The sequence below is a fragment of the Populus alba genome, chromosome 13, assembly GCF_005239225.2.
Source record: "Populus alba chromosome 13, ASM523922v2, whole genome shotgun sequence".
NCBI classification, from domain to species: domain Eukaryota; kingdom Viridiplantae; phylum Streptophyta; class Magnoliopsida; order Malpighiales; family Salicaceae; genus Populus; species Populus alba.
The window spans coordinates 10,329,481-10,346,389 of NC_133296.1; the positions used below are offsets into that span (position 1 = coordinate 10,329,481).

At 32.7% G+C, this 16,909-nt stretch overlaps 1 protein-coding gene across 3 annotated transcripts; it reads left to right on the forward strand.

Annotated features, from left to right (window-relative positions):
* The first annotated feature begins 4,848 nt into the window (after nucleotides 1-4,848).
* On the forward strand, nucleotides 4,849-10,141 carry LOC118034430 (uncharacterized). 3 transcript variants are annotated; one of them, XM_035039718.2, is made up of 6 exons: nucleotides 4,849-5,372; nucleotides 5,568-5,700; nucleotides 6,178-6,313; nucleotides 7,187-7,223; nucleotides 8,223-8,508; nucleotides 8,849-10,141. In XM_035039718.2, the coding sequence occupies exons 1-6, from the start codon at nucleotides 5,190-5,192 to the stop codon at nucleotides 8,872-8,874; spliced, it is 801 nt and encodes a 266-aa protein (XP_034895609.1). In that variant the 5' UTR covers nucleotides 4,849-5,189; the 3' UTR covers nucleotides 8,875-10,141. The 3 variants fall into 3 exon arrangements, with proteins under 3 accessions (XP_034895609.1, XP_034895607.1, XP_034895608.1); XM_035039716.2 differs by having other exon boundaries at nucleotides 8,869-10,141; XM_035039717.2 differs by having other exon boundaries at nucleotides 6,184-6,313; nucleotides 8,869-10,141.
* Nucleotides 10,142-16,909: the final 6,768 nt, after the last annotated feature.

The window sequence follows — 16,909 nt, forward strand, 5'->3', positions numbered from 1 at the left end:
AATAGAAATCGAATTCAGACATGCATATAATTATGTGTTATTTAACTACGATGAATTGAGACCTTTTATTCAGTAAGTATAATATTAACATGTTATTTTTTAATAATTTTTTCTTATACTCTTATAAATTGATAGATTGAGGAATTTCACATAGACAACATCATTAATTTTTACTATCTCAAAATTCACATCTGACTAAATCTAAATAGTTCCAATTATAAAATGAACAATTTACCACGTGGTTCTTAACACATGTAAGCACTACTTAAAAAATCTTATCTCTCATAATACTTAATTTCATTACACCTTTCTCTTTAATTGTTAATGGTTGTAGTCTTGTACCAGGCTTATCATGAGTTCTCCTTCTTTCTTATTTAAGTTTGTATGTTGATTGAAGCAAAGACCCTACACCACTATTTCCTAACTATGAGATTGTTACAATTAGACACTAGCCCCAAAGTTTTATTCCAATCACCAGAAAACCCAAATGATGTAAACTTACTATGTAAATGTCACAACAAAATCTTAGTAAATAATTAATGAAACCTTAGGCTCCATAACATTAAAAAATAAGAGAGATAAATAAAAAAAAATGCAAAAAAAAAAAAAAACACGACATTTACCTAGCGTGGAGGTGTGGGGGTGGCTAGAGTTGCTTGACGTTGAGGATGGAGGAAGAGGAGAAGAGATGAAGAAAATGGACAGAGTGAGGTTGATAAGGGGAAAAGAGAATAAGAAAAAGCAGAGAAGAGGAATAAGAAGAAGAAAACACAAAACAAATGAAATGTTTATGATTATATGTTTTTATGATGTTAGATAAAGAGCGTGAGGCTGAAAAAATTGCAAAGGTTTATAAAGAAACAATTAAAAAACATAAAGAATTGAGAGCTTTAATTCAGCATTTAAAGGATGAAAAATGAAAGAGAGTAGCAGTGATTATCATTCAAAAATATATACACAAGTGGATGGCAAGGCGTGCTTATTTGAAATTATTATCATCTACTATTTTCATACAATGTTGTTAGAGGCAAATGTGGGCAAGAAAATAACTCCAAAGGCTTCAAAAAGAAACTAAAGAATTGTTCATTATACTTATTGGTGATTCGAGAATGAATCATCTTATAGAGCGAGAATGATACAATCTAAGTAAGGTCATATTCGGATTTTAGCGTAAAATTTTCTACTATCTAGTTTTATGCTATTGAGCATAACTTTCAATAAAACTATTGGATCGGGCTGAAATGTTTACAAGATTTTCAAGAAATGTTGTCATATATTGAGTCAAAATTGCAGTTAAATATGAGTTTGGTAAGGTAATTTTTTAGATGGTTAAAGTTATTGGACAAATAATGTCAAATTTTCTATCTAGACCTTTATCTATTGTTTAACAGAAGCAATTTTGTTAAGATTCTAATTTTTTTCAAAAGCAAACATTCATACCTTTCCGGTGATATATGGTAGGCTTGCAATTTCATACGGACAAGGGAGAACGTGTTCGAACTCAGGATTGAAATGTGTTAGGAATATGAGAAAATTGGAGAAATATTGTTTTTTGTATCATGGATTCCAGTCAATACAAGGATTCTTTACTGTTCTTGGAAGCATATGTGGCAGTTATTGACTTAACTATTCTATAAGGATTTCATGTCAAATAAAGAGATATTTATGGTAGCAACTATTATCCATAGTTTGCAAGAATATCATATCCATTATGGAATGTATGTTTTGGCAAGGAGGCTTGAGATTATTTTGTTGTTTTTTTCCTTATTTTGCAGGATTTTCTTATTCAAAATGGAGATTATGAGAGGTTATTTAAAATAGATATTTCAACCACTTTCCTTTCTATTTTTGAGAGCATACTTTCAACTAAACAAGGAAAGAAACTTCATCATTCAAGACAACATCTTTCAAGCAAACAAAGAGAATTAATGGACGTCACAAAGGGACATTCTTTCATCTACAAGTTTCATATTCGGCTACAAGGGATCTAATGTAAGGAGATATGGTTTTAGGGTTATTTTGATAACTTGTATTAATCTGAATATTTCTTAAGGCTTATTTATTATTTTAATTAATATTTGGGATAATTATATTTTAATTTTAGTTTTTTTATTTATGTTTGGTTTGTTTTGGCCCAAAATTAATGTTTATGCTTATTTTGGGCATTAGGCTTGTGCTTAGCTAAGTTTTAGTTAAGGCTCATTAGTTTGCAACCCAATATTGGACCAATAAGGTTATTATCTTAAGAGTATCTTGTGTTTTGTTTTGCTACAAACTTTGGGCAACCTTTAGTTACTAATGAAATTCAGTTTTGTTGAGCAAACTTCTTTTTTTTTTGTTGAGAAAAATAGTAAATATGACTTATCAATGTATAATTGACCTTGTGGCATCATTCGCAATCATCCAATACCTCTAGTTTTTAGTTACAAGTTAACTATAGGTCAAGTTTCAACCAAACTATAATGTTTCAACTTTATTAGGGAGGTTATCATCTTTGTTGTAAGTTGTATAACCACATAATTACAAGGTTCGTATCAACATGAATGCATCCATTCGAGAGGTTAGAGATTACCCATTAATTATAATTAAACTTATATTGTATTTTTTTTAAGGTAAAAGATTCATTAATTTCATTCAGATACTTGTTCAACCTAAATAAATAAATAAATATGTTTAAAACAAGACACATGTGAAGGTTTCAATATGCAAGACTTATATTTATTCTGGGATTTCAAACCTCCACATGTCATAGAGGCTATATGGGAAGCTTATACCCAGCACGTAATGTCTGAGCATTTTGTGCAGCAATCATAATCTAATACAAAAAACCAAAACATGAAGATTTATGGTTTAATTAGCATGCATATCAATGAATTTATTTTGTTTGTGTCGCATGCAAAGTTGATAGTAAAATTATTTTTTATCACGTACATTTTTTTTTTATTTTCTTATATGAAAATACTCAGACTAACAATAGCTTTCTTTTGCAAGCTATGATTCTTGGACACGAACAAATATCAATGAAGCCTAGTATAGAAACTCATGCAAAATGATAATCTTCAGAAAGGGGTGCATCAACTCATGGATAGCCAAGCTTGAAAGTTCATGATAAGTTGGATTTCAACATTTTTTTTTTTCTTAAGTTATTTTTAAAAAAAATTATTTGACTAGTTTTTTTTCTAGGAAACATATGCCTTTCAATTATAGGAAAGATATAGGGACAATCCTTCCACCCATCCAAAACTCGATCTAGATTTATGGTTGGAGGTTGAATTGTTCGATGGACCTAGTAAAAATCAGATTTACGATATCTCAAACACTATGGCCAAGAATATACAGATGTGTTATAGTGTATCGATCATTAGTTCCTTGCAATCAAGTTTAAGCTCCCAATATTTGGTTGTCTAGACAATTATACGAGAACAAGTTCAATTTCAGACGACCCGATTTATTGCTAAAACAATCCGCCTTACTGCTAAGACGACCCGACTTAGTGCCGAGATGGCAAAAATTAGGCGATTGTACATGAAACTGCTATCAAACCTCGATAGTACATGTGGTCCACCTCTCTCACCTAATCCCGGTGAAGATGCACATTTGTCTCCTCCTTCTCCTTCAACTTCTCTCCTTTAGATAAATTGTTTTCAAACTGATAATTTATAAATTATTAATAAATATTTGGCTTTTTATTTTATTTTTATTTCTTTTAATCTTTTTATGTTTTGTTTATTTTAGATTCTAAAAAATATTAAACAAAATACTGATGGAATTACCGACAAACTAAGCTTATACAATATTTAAATTATTGACAAGTTAATTCCGTCAATACTATGAATTAAATCACTAAGGAAATTACAAACAATATTTTTTTGTATATGATATGCCATACTCACTAATAAAATTAATAATGGAATAATACCAGTAAATTTTTTTTGTTTTCATGCACTTTTTTATTTATAATTCCAGTAATGATTATATTATCAATAGACTAATTGATATATTAGAAATCATCAACAATAAGTTTTTTGATGAATAGTTATTATCCATTATTTTATTGATAAATATTTTTTTTTATATAAAATCAGTGTCTAAACACAGATTGAATAATCTATAAAAAAAAATTATTGTGAATGTCGAAGGACCACGTACATTGTTCCTACTTTAACTCTATTTTAAGTTTCTCATCTGTGTTTTCTTTAGAAAGAAAGGTCAAGAGGTGAAAGACGACTACTAGACATTCACGGAACATATATGATTTCATAACAGATTTGTATTTAAAAAATTTTAATGGGAAGACTTTATAACACGTTTGAAAATATATTTATGGGGAAATAAAATGAAAAAGAAAAGGAAATAATGATTTAAAATTAACCATGAAAAAAGGTAAATTTAAATTATAAAAAATTTACAAGCTGCCCTCGTGATCCGCCCCACTTCAGACAAGTAATTTGTAAGAGTTGACTGTTGACCTCCCGCGTGATTTTATCCCTCTCTTCCCTCAGTTTACAAAATTTCCCCGTTCCGTTTCTGCTGAAGGGCTTTTGCTCCCATCACCCCATTTCCGCTTGGTAATCTCGTAATTAAAAGCCAGAACCGCAGACTAATCTGTCACTCCACCTTCTCCTTTAAAATAATTCGAAGTACAGCTACGAGAGACATAATAATGCTGCGTAAACAACACCCACACTCAACACAGCACGTGAAACCACACATGATGAACAAACCCTGGATGAAATCATGTTTTATTTTTATAGTGGAAAACACTCGTTGTATTGGCGCGTGAGAAAGTGAAAAGGACGTGGGGGCTACCGTGTATATAATTCATGCCCGTCGGTCTTTCTTCTTCTTCTTCTTTTTACTGACCCCTTTATGCTTTCTCTTCCCTCCCAATTTTCTCTTTTTTTTCAATCTCAACGACGGATTGTCCCTCTTTGATCATCAACACCATCACCAAAACCAAAATTCTCCTTGAAAAATCCTTCTTGATTTTAGTGGATCTTTGTTATATTAGGCACACTAACTTTGAGATCAACCTAGACCTAAATTGTTCCACGCAGTTATAGACACGTATTTAGGTCTCATTTTGACGTATACTATAAAGTTTTGTAGCCACTAGGCACTTTGGTTTTCAGAAGAGATCTCAGGAAAGAAAAGGAGAGGAGAGGACAGATTTGGAGAGAAGAAAGATCATGACTCCCTCAAATTTGGCAGGTCAGTTTGGTGACACAACTTATACTAAGGTATTTGTTGGAGGGTTGGCATGGGAAACACAAAAGGAGACCATGAAGAAATATTTTGAGCAGTTTGGTGAGATCTTGGAGGCTGTTGTCATCGCTGATAAGGCCACTGGCAGATCCAAAGGCTATGGATTTGTACGTTTCTGTTTTATTTCTTTTCCTTTTATGTTGTAAATAAGAGAAGAGATCTTTGAAGCGAAAGAAAGATGCAGTACTTTCATAGTTTTGCACGAAAAAAAAAAAAAAAAAAAAATTTCATGGAGAATTATGCCATGTTTTGTCTTGTTTTTGAGGTAGTTAATTTGGGAGAATGTGTTGTTGCTATTTTAGGTAACTTTTCGGGAACCTGACGCAGCCATGAGGGCTTGTGTGGATGCTGCTCCAGTGATAGATGGGAGAAGAGCTAATTGTAATCTTGCATCTTTGGGTGTTCAGAGATCCAAACCCTCTACCCCAAAGCATGGTATACTAGCTACTTTTACTGGTTTTCCATACAATTATTTCATGTGGTAAATACGGATTTTGTCTCGATATACATTAATTGAGATCCTAAAAATAAAAAAGAGCTTTCATATTGTACTTTTCGCTGTTTAAAGTCTAAGGATATATGCTGTAATATTTTCAGTAAATGTTATTATTTAATTCTTTGAGGGAGGATTATTAGCTGGTATTTTGTGGATATTCAGTGCTGATTAGTTTGTATATTCTGTTTCAAACACATTGACAGTCGAATCAAAATGCAGCATGAATATTCCTCCTAATTAAATGGAGGAGATTAGTTATATATGTTCTTTCATATACGAGGGTTTTTTCTTTTTTTTTTGTGTGTGTGATTTGATCGAAAGTGTGCTCGCTCTTTGATTATTTTCGCTGGTTTTAACTGAAAAATAACAAATGCAATTGTATTTTACTTGAAATAATATTGAATGTGTTGTGGTAGGAGCAGCAGGAAGGAACTTTAGGGTGATGAGCTCTTTTCAGACAGGGTTTGGAGGTGGCGTGGGAACAGCTTTTCCTTCAGCTGCGTCCTTCCCTCATTATGCCATCCAACAAGGGATACCGTATAATGTTTATGGGTATGCTACCCTCTCTCTCTCTCTCTCTCTCTCTCTCTCTCTCTCTCTCTCTCTCTCTCTCCTATTTTGGGATGCTACATGCACGTGCAGTGCCAACTCATGCACACCCCACCCATTAAACTGGGGTGGTCGACAGCACCACGCTTCATCTGTATGAAGCCACTTTTCATCATATGCTCTCTCTCCCCGCCTCCCTCTCTCCCCAGGTCGTGGTACAAACCAGGAGAAATGATAGCCATTCATTTATTTATTCCTTGCCGTCATCATTCACACATTCTTCTTGCTTCTCTCTCTCAAGACGACTCCTCTTGCTTAACCTTGCTCGACTTGCTTCTAGCCCTAAGTACGTATACATGTTAATGGTGATAATGGCTAGCTAGCTAGCGCATTTGTACACTCACATGTTTAAAATACCGTTGGAAATCACCAACAAGCTCGTAGTGAATTCAATGTAACCATTATGCATGGTAGGCCAGACCCACTTGCAATAGACAAAAACCAAGCTCCAAGCTCAAAAGTCTTGCTCTATACATTTTATTCATTTTTCACCTGAGGATTATATAGCCAAAATAGAAGATTTCTGCTTAAAATTAATGGCGTCATATTTCATTAATTGTGATTGAAGATCAATTGCATGTTTTTTGCCTTTGTCCGACATATTCATCAAATAAGAAAAGAAAAGTCTCTAGCCCCTTGCAATTCTATCATTTTATGCATGCATACCAAGAAATATATGCTAGCTGAAAGGCAAGCATTATAATGTTTTTGCTTCACAAGTTCCAGCGGTTAAGTTTTGGAATTTTCGCTGAGTTCCTTAACAAGCATCAAACACTAATCTTATTTCTTTTTTCATTTCTTTTAACACTGTTTCAGGTACTCTTCATACTCGCCAGACTACACATACCCAGCGGTTTGTAGAAATTCTTGCTTTTCGTTTGCTTTTTCCACACTACATATCTTAGGATGCGTTTTGAAGCATGCATGCATGCTTGCTTGCTTTTAGCAGACAACGACTTTTTTACTTTTTTTATTTCAATTATTATTACTATTTTTTTCCCTTCATATTGAAGATTTCCTTTCTAGTTGCTCAAATAGTTTTTCCAAGAAAATAATTTGAATGACTTCCTGTTTCAAAAGAATTTCACGTTGTGTCAGAGTAGTACTGTACATATTGACATTCATGGCAACATTTAACAACTATTTTGTTATCCTTTCTCTTAAAGGTTCAAAATGGAAAGACGTTATAAGTATGATATATATATATATATATATATATATATATATATATATATGTTAGGCATATCTACAATTTCTTTTGTCATCTTGTGAATTATTGATGGAGGGAAACATGCATCCGGTTTTATCATCAATTGAAGCTAGTCAGATGCTTAAATAGTTAGGTTGGATTTTGCTTACTATGCTGCCATGTTTGGTGGAGGATGTTGCCATTTTAACTTTTATTACGACAACTGTCGACACAGCAATACAGTTGTTTTGTACACCTTTAACATGTGAATAAATATAGACTTAGAGAAGGAAAATAGTGTTAAGATTTGTAGATCATGATGCCCTTCCATTGTATGTGCTCAATACGCTAAATTAAAGGGATGTCATGGTGCTTTGTCTTGTTATTCTTTGTCAATTTGAACATGGACAGTACTATATGATCCATTCTCCGCAACACTTTCATGGACCGGCTGTGAGGGCCGGTATGATTTATTTGTTAGATTGTGATCGAGAAGACAGGAATAAGTTAAAACTTCAACAACTCCTGTTTCTTGGCTACATAGATTTCCTCAAAACCAAGATTTTAAATATTGTGCACACCCCAACACTCCGACAATTACCAATGACTTGATTGGATTTTATCCTCTAATGACTCGTTTGGATTTTGGGTTTTGTGGTGCAGAGCTACTACAATATGTATGGAGGGGCAACTGCCCAGTACCCTATGTATGGAACTGGGCATGGTGGAATGATGAATGGTGCGGCTGCAGCCTTTTACCCCTATCTCCAATTTGGAGAAGGGAGTACTGGAGGAGCCACCAGCTACAGCACCACTTCTGGGCAGAGCTATGGTGTCCAGTACCCACACCACCTGTTTCAGTATTCATCCATTAATTCAACTACTGGAGGATATCCACAACATTATGGTGCACCTATGTCTCTTGCCCCAACTGCAGCCTTGCCATCAGGTTTGCCCTCTTTAGTATGGCTTCTTCTTACATATCTGACGTTTAATGTTTCGACCAAATTTTGCACTGGAAAAATTGATTTTCATCGATATATATGTACAGTATCATTTACTTTTCCGCTTTACTAAGGAGGGTATGTGACATTTTCATATGAAAAATTTTAAACTATGCTATCAATCATCCTCTTATATTTGAAATTCCACTGATTCATTTTTCAAACAAACATGTCCATAGATCAATATCTTTAAAAATCTTAACAGCAAGAAGTGGTCCAAGTAATTATTGTCCTCTTATTAATTATGCCCTTTTCTATTTGGAGGAGTACTAATATCTTTGGCAGTGTGTTTTGCTGTACCACAGGCGTGACCATGGCTCTACAAGCTCCACCAATTCCTCATCGCTAGAGGGTGTCCGGATCTAGCCACTACTACTCTATGTGTTTCCTCAGCTGCTTCATTTGAGGCCTCGAAAACCTTCGGCCTAACCATGGTTCTCTTTCTTTCTCTTCCTAACACAAGCCCCTGCTTGGCTGTTGGGCTCTTGCACACGCAAAACCCCCCATAGGGGTTAAAACCATCTCCAAGAATTGCATCTCCTTTCATTGCATCGTTTTGAAAGAAGGGTTCCTCGAAGAGAACCGCAATACATACGTAATCACCAACTCAAGCTATTGGATTAGCTTGGTTGGAAAAAGTTTTCAATCACTAGGCCCAGAAAGGCCTAGTAAAACAACCATTTTGCAAGTTTTAGCCGAGGCAAGGCTAATCAACTTACCATGGTTTGCAAAAATGTACATTGATCAAGAAAAATAGCAAACCCTTTATTTTCAAAGCAAATTTTTTAAATGGGTAATCCCTCCAACAATGGCTAATCACCTCGAGTTGAAGAGGCCGTTTTAGCAAAATCATGGGCATGGTTGCCCACATTTTTTTTTGTGCATTAACATCTAGCTAGCTAATCTTTAGGATTTTAGAACTAGGAAATTGCAGTCATGTTTACATAAATGCTTTTACCATCTTTTAAGTAATCTTAAACGTGTTTTAGCACAAAAAAAAAAAAAAACTTTCCTTTGGGTGAGGGAAGAAAATCTTATTTAAGTCTAGTTTTTTCTTTCTTGTAAATTTAATGGGGCTAAACTTCGGAAGTTTTTGCCCCTTGCAGTAAGCAATAGGAGGGGGTAGTGTTTGTTTATTTTGCATTTAGTTTTTATCTTATTACATCATGCTAAGAACTCCATAAATGGATGTGGAGCTCACAGCACCTGCATGTAACCCAGGGAGATATTTTGGTTCCCATGGGTTCTTCTCCTCTAACCCACCAACCATGGTTAGGACTTAGGTCATCTTTACCAATCTATGCCCTTCTCTCCAACTCTCTCTCTCTTCCTGCTCATGTCTCTCTCTCTCTCTCTCTCCATGGAACTTTTACCTGGAGATGCACCAAAATACTTTTTATATTATGTATGAGCCTATGGTTTGGATTGTAACTAGAAAGCTACTTAGGACAGCATTCATTCTCCAACCATGGTGGTTGAGATTGGACGTTACTTCTATGTCTTAATTTGGACTACTTTGCGTACTTCTTCGCATGCATGAGAAGCAACTTTATTTATTTTAAGTTAACAATTTTGTCATGGTGAATTTCTTCACAATTTTGTCATGGTAATTTTCAATTTTTGGTTTTGAAAATTATCATGATTTGACGGAGAGAAATCACGCTATTGTATGCTTGTATTGATGATTTGATCAACCTTTTGGCACAACCTTGTGTAAGTAAATCATTTCTTTTCTTTTCTTTAATCAGAACAAGGAGTATATATTTATTTTTTTCACTTGGTGTAAAGCAGCATATGACCAATTTATAATAACTAGAGACTATGAAAAGCTGTCGTAACAAGTGTTTCTTTTATAAAAAACAATGAGCTTTATTAAAGAAGAGCGGCAAGACGTACAGAACAGGCCATGAAGAAAATGGCGAGCTAAAGCAAAAGGATGAAAGAAAATAAACTAAAAGAGGAGCATGGAATTAGAACCAGGCTACGAAATCCTCAAATCTATCCAAGCTTTGTTTTGGCAAGCAATTGCACAATCCCTTATGGTGTGAATGAAGCTGACTTTCCTCGAAGCTTTGACATTTACCGCAGTAGAGTTGAAATGAATTTGCATCCTCCATGACTCTGTTGAACCATCACTCATCCAATAAACTGCTTTGATTGAATCTAAATCCACCACCCACTCAAATGTCTGTACTATATGCTCAAATGATATTAAATCAATGTCCCGTTTGTTCTTTGTATTTTGTGATATTTAGAGGCTGTGGAATAAAATCTTTATGACGTAAACACTATTAAAATTTTAGCCTATTAGCAACTAACTAGTCTGTTGCAGATAATATTAAAATTTGTTGCTGATAAAATTCAGCAATGAAATTAACAGATAATTTCAAATGCAAATAATAAATATTAATTTTTTAGCAACAAATTATCAGTTACTGATTCGTTTAGTAATCAATTATTCATTGTTGAAATTTCGTTGCTAATCTATTGCTGATTAAAAATTCTTATCCATTTCAATTTCAATTTCAAAAATTTGAAATTGATTCCACCAAAATTAAATCTAATATATAAAAAAAGTTAAAATATTAATATTTTTATTAACCCAAAATCAAACCCACATTCCCACAATCTACCCTTTTTTGCATTTTCGCTGCCTGCATTCTTTCTTCGTGTCCGTTCGTATCACAAAGCGGGGCGACGTCAGGTTGGTTGAAAAGAGCGGGGCCAACCAAGACCCCTAGAGAAAGCTTTGCTCGATACCCAGGAAAACTTTCTCCTTATCTCTCGTTGATTTCTATTATAATCCTAAATCAAAGCCAAAAAATCCCCAACCTCTCTCTCTCTCTCTCTCTCTCTCTCTCTGTCTATCTCTCAACTACTTGTACAGAAGAAGTTTGGAAGCGTAAATTAATTTGAGAAGAAGTGAAGAAAATAACAAATTATGTTTGTGGAAAATAACGCATGACAGAAATAGGTAAAATTAAAAGGGACATATGGGTTTGGTTTCTGGAGAAGGAATAGAAAGGGAGATAAGGGTTAATTAGGTTTCTGTGGAGAAGTATAGAAAGGGACAACATTGGGTTCTTCCGGAGAATGAAGAAATTTTGCAACTAAGGGGTTCTTTTTGTTTTCTAGAGAAGTATAGAAATAGTCATTATTATTATATTATTATTTTATAAAAGTTCAAATTTAATCCTTTTTTTAACAACAATTATATTAGCAACGACAAATTCATTGCTGATTTTTCATTGCTAGTCCATTGCTAATATATATATATCCGTTGCTAATATGTTGCTAAAATTGCATCTAAATTATTCTGATGCTAACATCCGATGCTAATCACCCTTCTTTTTAATAGTGAAAGGAGTGAGAATAAATGATTTATTATAAGTTAAAACTCTCAAAGATAAAGAATACCATAAATACAAAAGGACTCTTAAAATACTTAATTTATTCTTTCATATTTCTCATTATTTACCAAAAAAAATTACAATTTTTTATATAGAAAAAACCAGAGAACCCTAATAATACTTAATAGACTAAAAGAGGGAGCACATAATTAAAACTAAAATAGGATGAAAGAAAATAAACTAAAAGAGGAGCACAGAATTAGAACCAGGCTACGAAATCCTCAAATCTATCCAAGATTTGTTCTGGCAAGCAATTGCACAATCCCTTATATATGGTATGAATGAAGCTGACTTTCCTCGAAGCTTTAACATTTACCGCAATAGAGTTGAAATGAATTTGCATCCTCCATGGCTATGTTGAACCATCACGCATCCAATAAACTGCTTTGATTGAATCTAAATCCACCACCCACTCAAATGTCTGTACTATATGCTCAAATGATATTAAATCAATATCCCGTTTGTTCTTTGAATGTTGTGATATTTGAAGGCTGTGGACTAAAATCTTTGTGACATAAAGGAGCGAGGATACACTATTTATTATTACTTAAAACTCTCTAAGATATTAAAAAAAAAAAAAAATTACCATAAATATAAAAAGACTCTTAAAATACTTAATTTTATTTTTTCATGTCTCTCATCATTTGCCAAAAAAAATTGCAATTCTTTATATAAAAAAAACTAAGAACCTTAATAATACTTAATAGGAAAAAATAAATTAGGAAAAATATCCCCTTCAATTAGAAAAAAAAATATACTAAAGAATAGAAAAATAAAATAGGAAGAAATAAAACTAACTAAGAAAAATATTTATTTTCTTAAAAAAAGCTCTTACATCAATCTCTTCAAGTTGGAAGAAATTCATCCTTTAATATAGTCTTCAGTTAGAAGTTTTCATTCATTAATAACATCTTTTTATGTGTGGGCCACCTTATTATGGATTATTGACACCTTTGTGACAACTAACTCATCACGGATCTCTAACGAAACACTTTTATATGAATCCTCACATCATAGATCCCATCACCAGGATTTCAAATGACAACAAATGGTGTAGACAAAAAAAAAAACACACTAGTTCTTGGATATTATTTCTTGATGGTGAAACCTTCTCATCCCCTCCTATACAAGCACGTCCTATTATGTAACCTCTTCTAGCCATGGTTGTTCTACAGCACACAACAAAGAAAAATAAACACAAAGGATTGGTGGCTTTGATATCAAATAAAAGAAAAATAACCACTAAGAATTGGTGGGCTCTAATATCAAATGGCGTAGATGAAGCGAAGGATAAGGAGTTTTTTACAAGTCAAAAACTCTTAAGGACCAAGAACACCATAAATATGAAAAAACTCTCAAAATACTTAATTTTATTCCTCTATGTCACTCATTTTCCAAAAGGCTATTACAACCCTTTATATAGAAAAAAACTAAATACCCTAATAATATTAAATAGAAAAATAAATAAATTAGGAAAAATTATCCCTTTTAAATAAATAAAAAACTAGAAAAATATCATAATAAAAAAAATAGAAATAAATAAATTAACTAAAAGATTTATTTTTTCTAAGATAGCTCTGCATTAGTTTACTTAGTACAACTTTAGTTGACATTTTTATGTGACGTCTAATTCAATAAAATATGTTCAAGTAGTGGGGATTTTGTTTCAAGGGAAATATGTTGAGAAATATATGGTTTTAAAACTTTATATATGATGAAGTCATAGAAAAACCACACCTAGAAATGGATTTTCCCTAGATGAGTTTATTAGGCTTTGAAAATTAGCCTAACAGAGTTACATGATAGTTTAATTGGGCTGGAAAAAAAATCAGCCCAAGGTAGCTCGGTCGGGCTAAGAGATATAGCCAAATTGATCCTCAAGGTAAGCCTAAAATAATTTTTTTTACATCATTTACCCCTCCCCCCCAAGTCATGTAAATGTACATGTTTGGAAGACTTTAACTAGTTAAAAAAAAAAAAAAACAAGAAGAAGAAGAAAATACTAAAAGTATAAAAGTTTACCTTTATGTGTGTCAAAAAATGTTGCCTTTATGGGCATGCCTTTAAATATTTGTTGTTTTTTAAATTTTTGGAGACAAGTGGTTACAACAACGTGGAGATAATTGGTCATGAGACTTGAAGACAATTGGAGAATCAATTAAGATTTGCCATTGAAATTCTAATAAGACATTTCATGTTTGAAAACATGGAGATGCACTATTTTTAAAAAAACATCAAAGGATGATGGAGATATAATTTTTGAGATTTACATTATATAAGGTAGTACCTCAAGAGGATTTTTTTTTTTCCTATTTGTTCATATTATATCTCTTCTTATATGATTCAAGCATAGTTAGATTCAGATTTTGGCGTAAACTTTTCTACTATTCAATTTTACGCTATAAAACATAACTTTCAAGTCGATCGTTGGATTGAGTTGAGATTTTTAGACATGTTATTCTATATTGGGTTAAAATTTTAGGCCGATATCATAATTTGAGAAGGTATTATTTTAGAGGGTTAAAGTTACTGAGCAAATCTTGTCAAATATGTATGTCTAAACCTTTGTTTACTATTCAGACTATATCTAGATCTACAAAAAGAATTATGTTAAGATTCAAATTGGGTTGGAAAGTACACATTCATACATTTCTGGAAATATATGGTAGGCCTACTAATTCATATGGACAAAGGAAAAAAAAAATGTGTTTGAAGTCAAGACTAAAATCTACCAGGAATATATGAAAATTGAAAAAAACATTGTTTCCTTGTGTATTATGGATTCCAATCAATACAAGGATTCTTTAATGCTCTTGAAAACATGTGTGGCAGCTATTAGATTACTTATTCTACAAAGATTTCATGTCAAACAAGGAGACATTTATGGCATCAATTATTATCTATAATTTGCAAGAATTTCATATCCATTATGGAATGTATGTGGTGGCAAGGAGGCTTGGGACTCTTTTTTTTGTTTTTTTTTTTATATATAGGATTTTCTTATTCAAAAGGGAGATTATAAGAGGCTATTTAAATGAGATATTTCAGCCATTTTCCTTTTTGTTTTTTTATAATAATTGGAAAAGGAAAGAAATTTTAGCATTTAAGACAACATCTTTCAAGCAAGGAAAAATGATTATTGAACGACACAAATGGACATTCTTTCTTCTACAAGTTTCAGAGTCAATTACAATGGATCTAATGCAAATAGATACGATTGTAGGACTATTTTGATAACTTGTATTAATCTGAATATTTTTAAGGTTTATTTATTTTCTTAATTACTATTTGGGATAATTATATTTTAGTTTTAGGGCTTTTATTTCTGTTAGATTTGTTTTGACCCAAAATCAATGTTTAGATTTATTTTCAAAATTAGGCTTCCGTATAAATGAGTTTTTTAGTTAAAGTCCATTGGTATGCAGCCTAATATGGGACTATTAGGGTTATTATCTTAGGAATATATTATGTTTTGTTTTCCTGCAAGTTTAGGTAGCCTTTAGACATTAATGAAATTCATTTTTTCTTAAGCAAACTTCTTTTTTGCTGGGACAAAGAGTAAATCCGACTTATCAAGGTATAATTGACCTTGTATTATCTTTTACAATCATTCAATAATGTGGTTCTTAGTTACAAGTTAACTTTGGGTCAAGATTCAATCAAACCTTTCCTATAAAAAATAGTTGTAGACTTCATTGATCAAGGCTTCAGTGGTGATGGGCTCAAGCAGATTTTGCTTGCTTAGCATTTCCTCATTGAATCTCTAAAGATATGCTCTCATGTTTTCATCATTTCATTTTTTTTAATGGCAAATAGCTTTTTGGTGCTCTTTTTAGCAAGACTATTGGTGTTGAAATGAGAGATGAGCTTCATAAAAAGATCATGAAGACCTAGTAGATCCATAAAAAGTTGCAGGGAAAATTATATACATGGCGTCATTTTTTATTGTCACTGGCTCCAAGATGCTTCTAATATTTTGTATGTGCTCTTTAGGGTCTGTTAGGCCATTATAATTATCTAAGTTGGCTTTAGAAACGACATAATATTTAGTAAGGTAAGTGTGTAGCACTCCATGATAAAGTAGAGACTCTTTCACTTGGTGGGAATGGTGTGCATGTGTTGAGGTTGGTGCAATCTCGTGCATGTCTTACTTAGATTTTTTGTGATGGGGAGCATGTGAACGAGAAGACCGAGACTCAAAAAAATATTGATGGAAATGGCCATATTTATGGCTTGGATTTGTTGGGGAGTACTGGCTAATTTGAAGAGTTAGAGTATAGTGCCTATTAGTTATATTGTTTTGCCATTTTCTTCCTGAAACTGAAATTATGTGCATCTAATGGTGTGGGTTGAATTTTCTATTACTTGTACAAAAGAGAGTGAATATTTTTTTTTTTTTTGTATGACTAGAACAACGTTGTTGAGTACTTGCACTTGTTAGAAGAGTTGTTGGATCCCTAGAGGAACTCAAGTCCTTATGGGGAGATCAGTTACACTATCTCATATAATAAAGTCTTTTAGCCATGGAATTTTTTTATAAAAGTTGAAAAGGAATGAAAAGGCTTTTTTTTTACTCCCACAAAGAGCATCACTAATAAAGTCATAGAAAAATTTTACACATAAATGGACTTTTTTATGTCTGAGTTATGAGCTTGAGTTGTACCTACAAAACAAGTTCTTGGTGGAACAAGGGATACTCTGATGCTTAAGTTAGTTTTGAGTTTTTGATGCTCAAGTGATAAGCTTAAAAATCAACAAGATGAAAAATATATTTTTTGTAAGTAGAAAAGATATTTGTATTCTTTGTGTTCTCTATCTGGTGAAATACATATACTTACAAAAGTAAGCTCTTAATTGTTTTTCCTTTTAACCTACATTTTTCATTAGCAACAATAAGGTTATTTTCTCTTAATCACATTATGTAAACTATTTCATT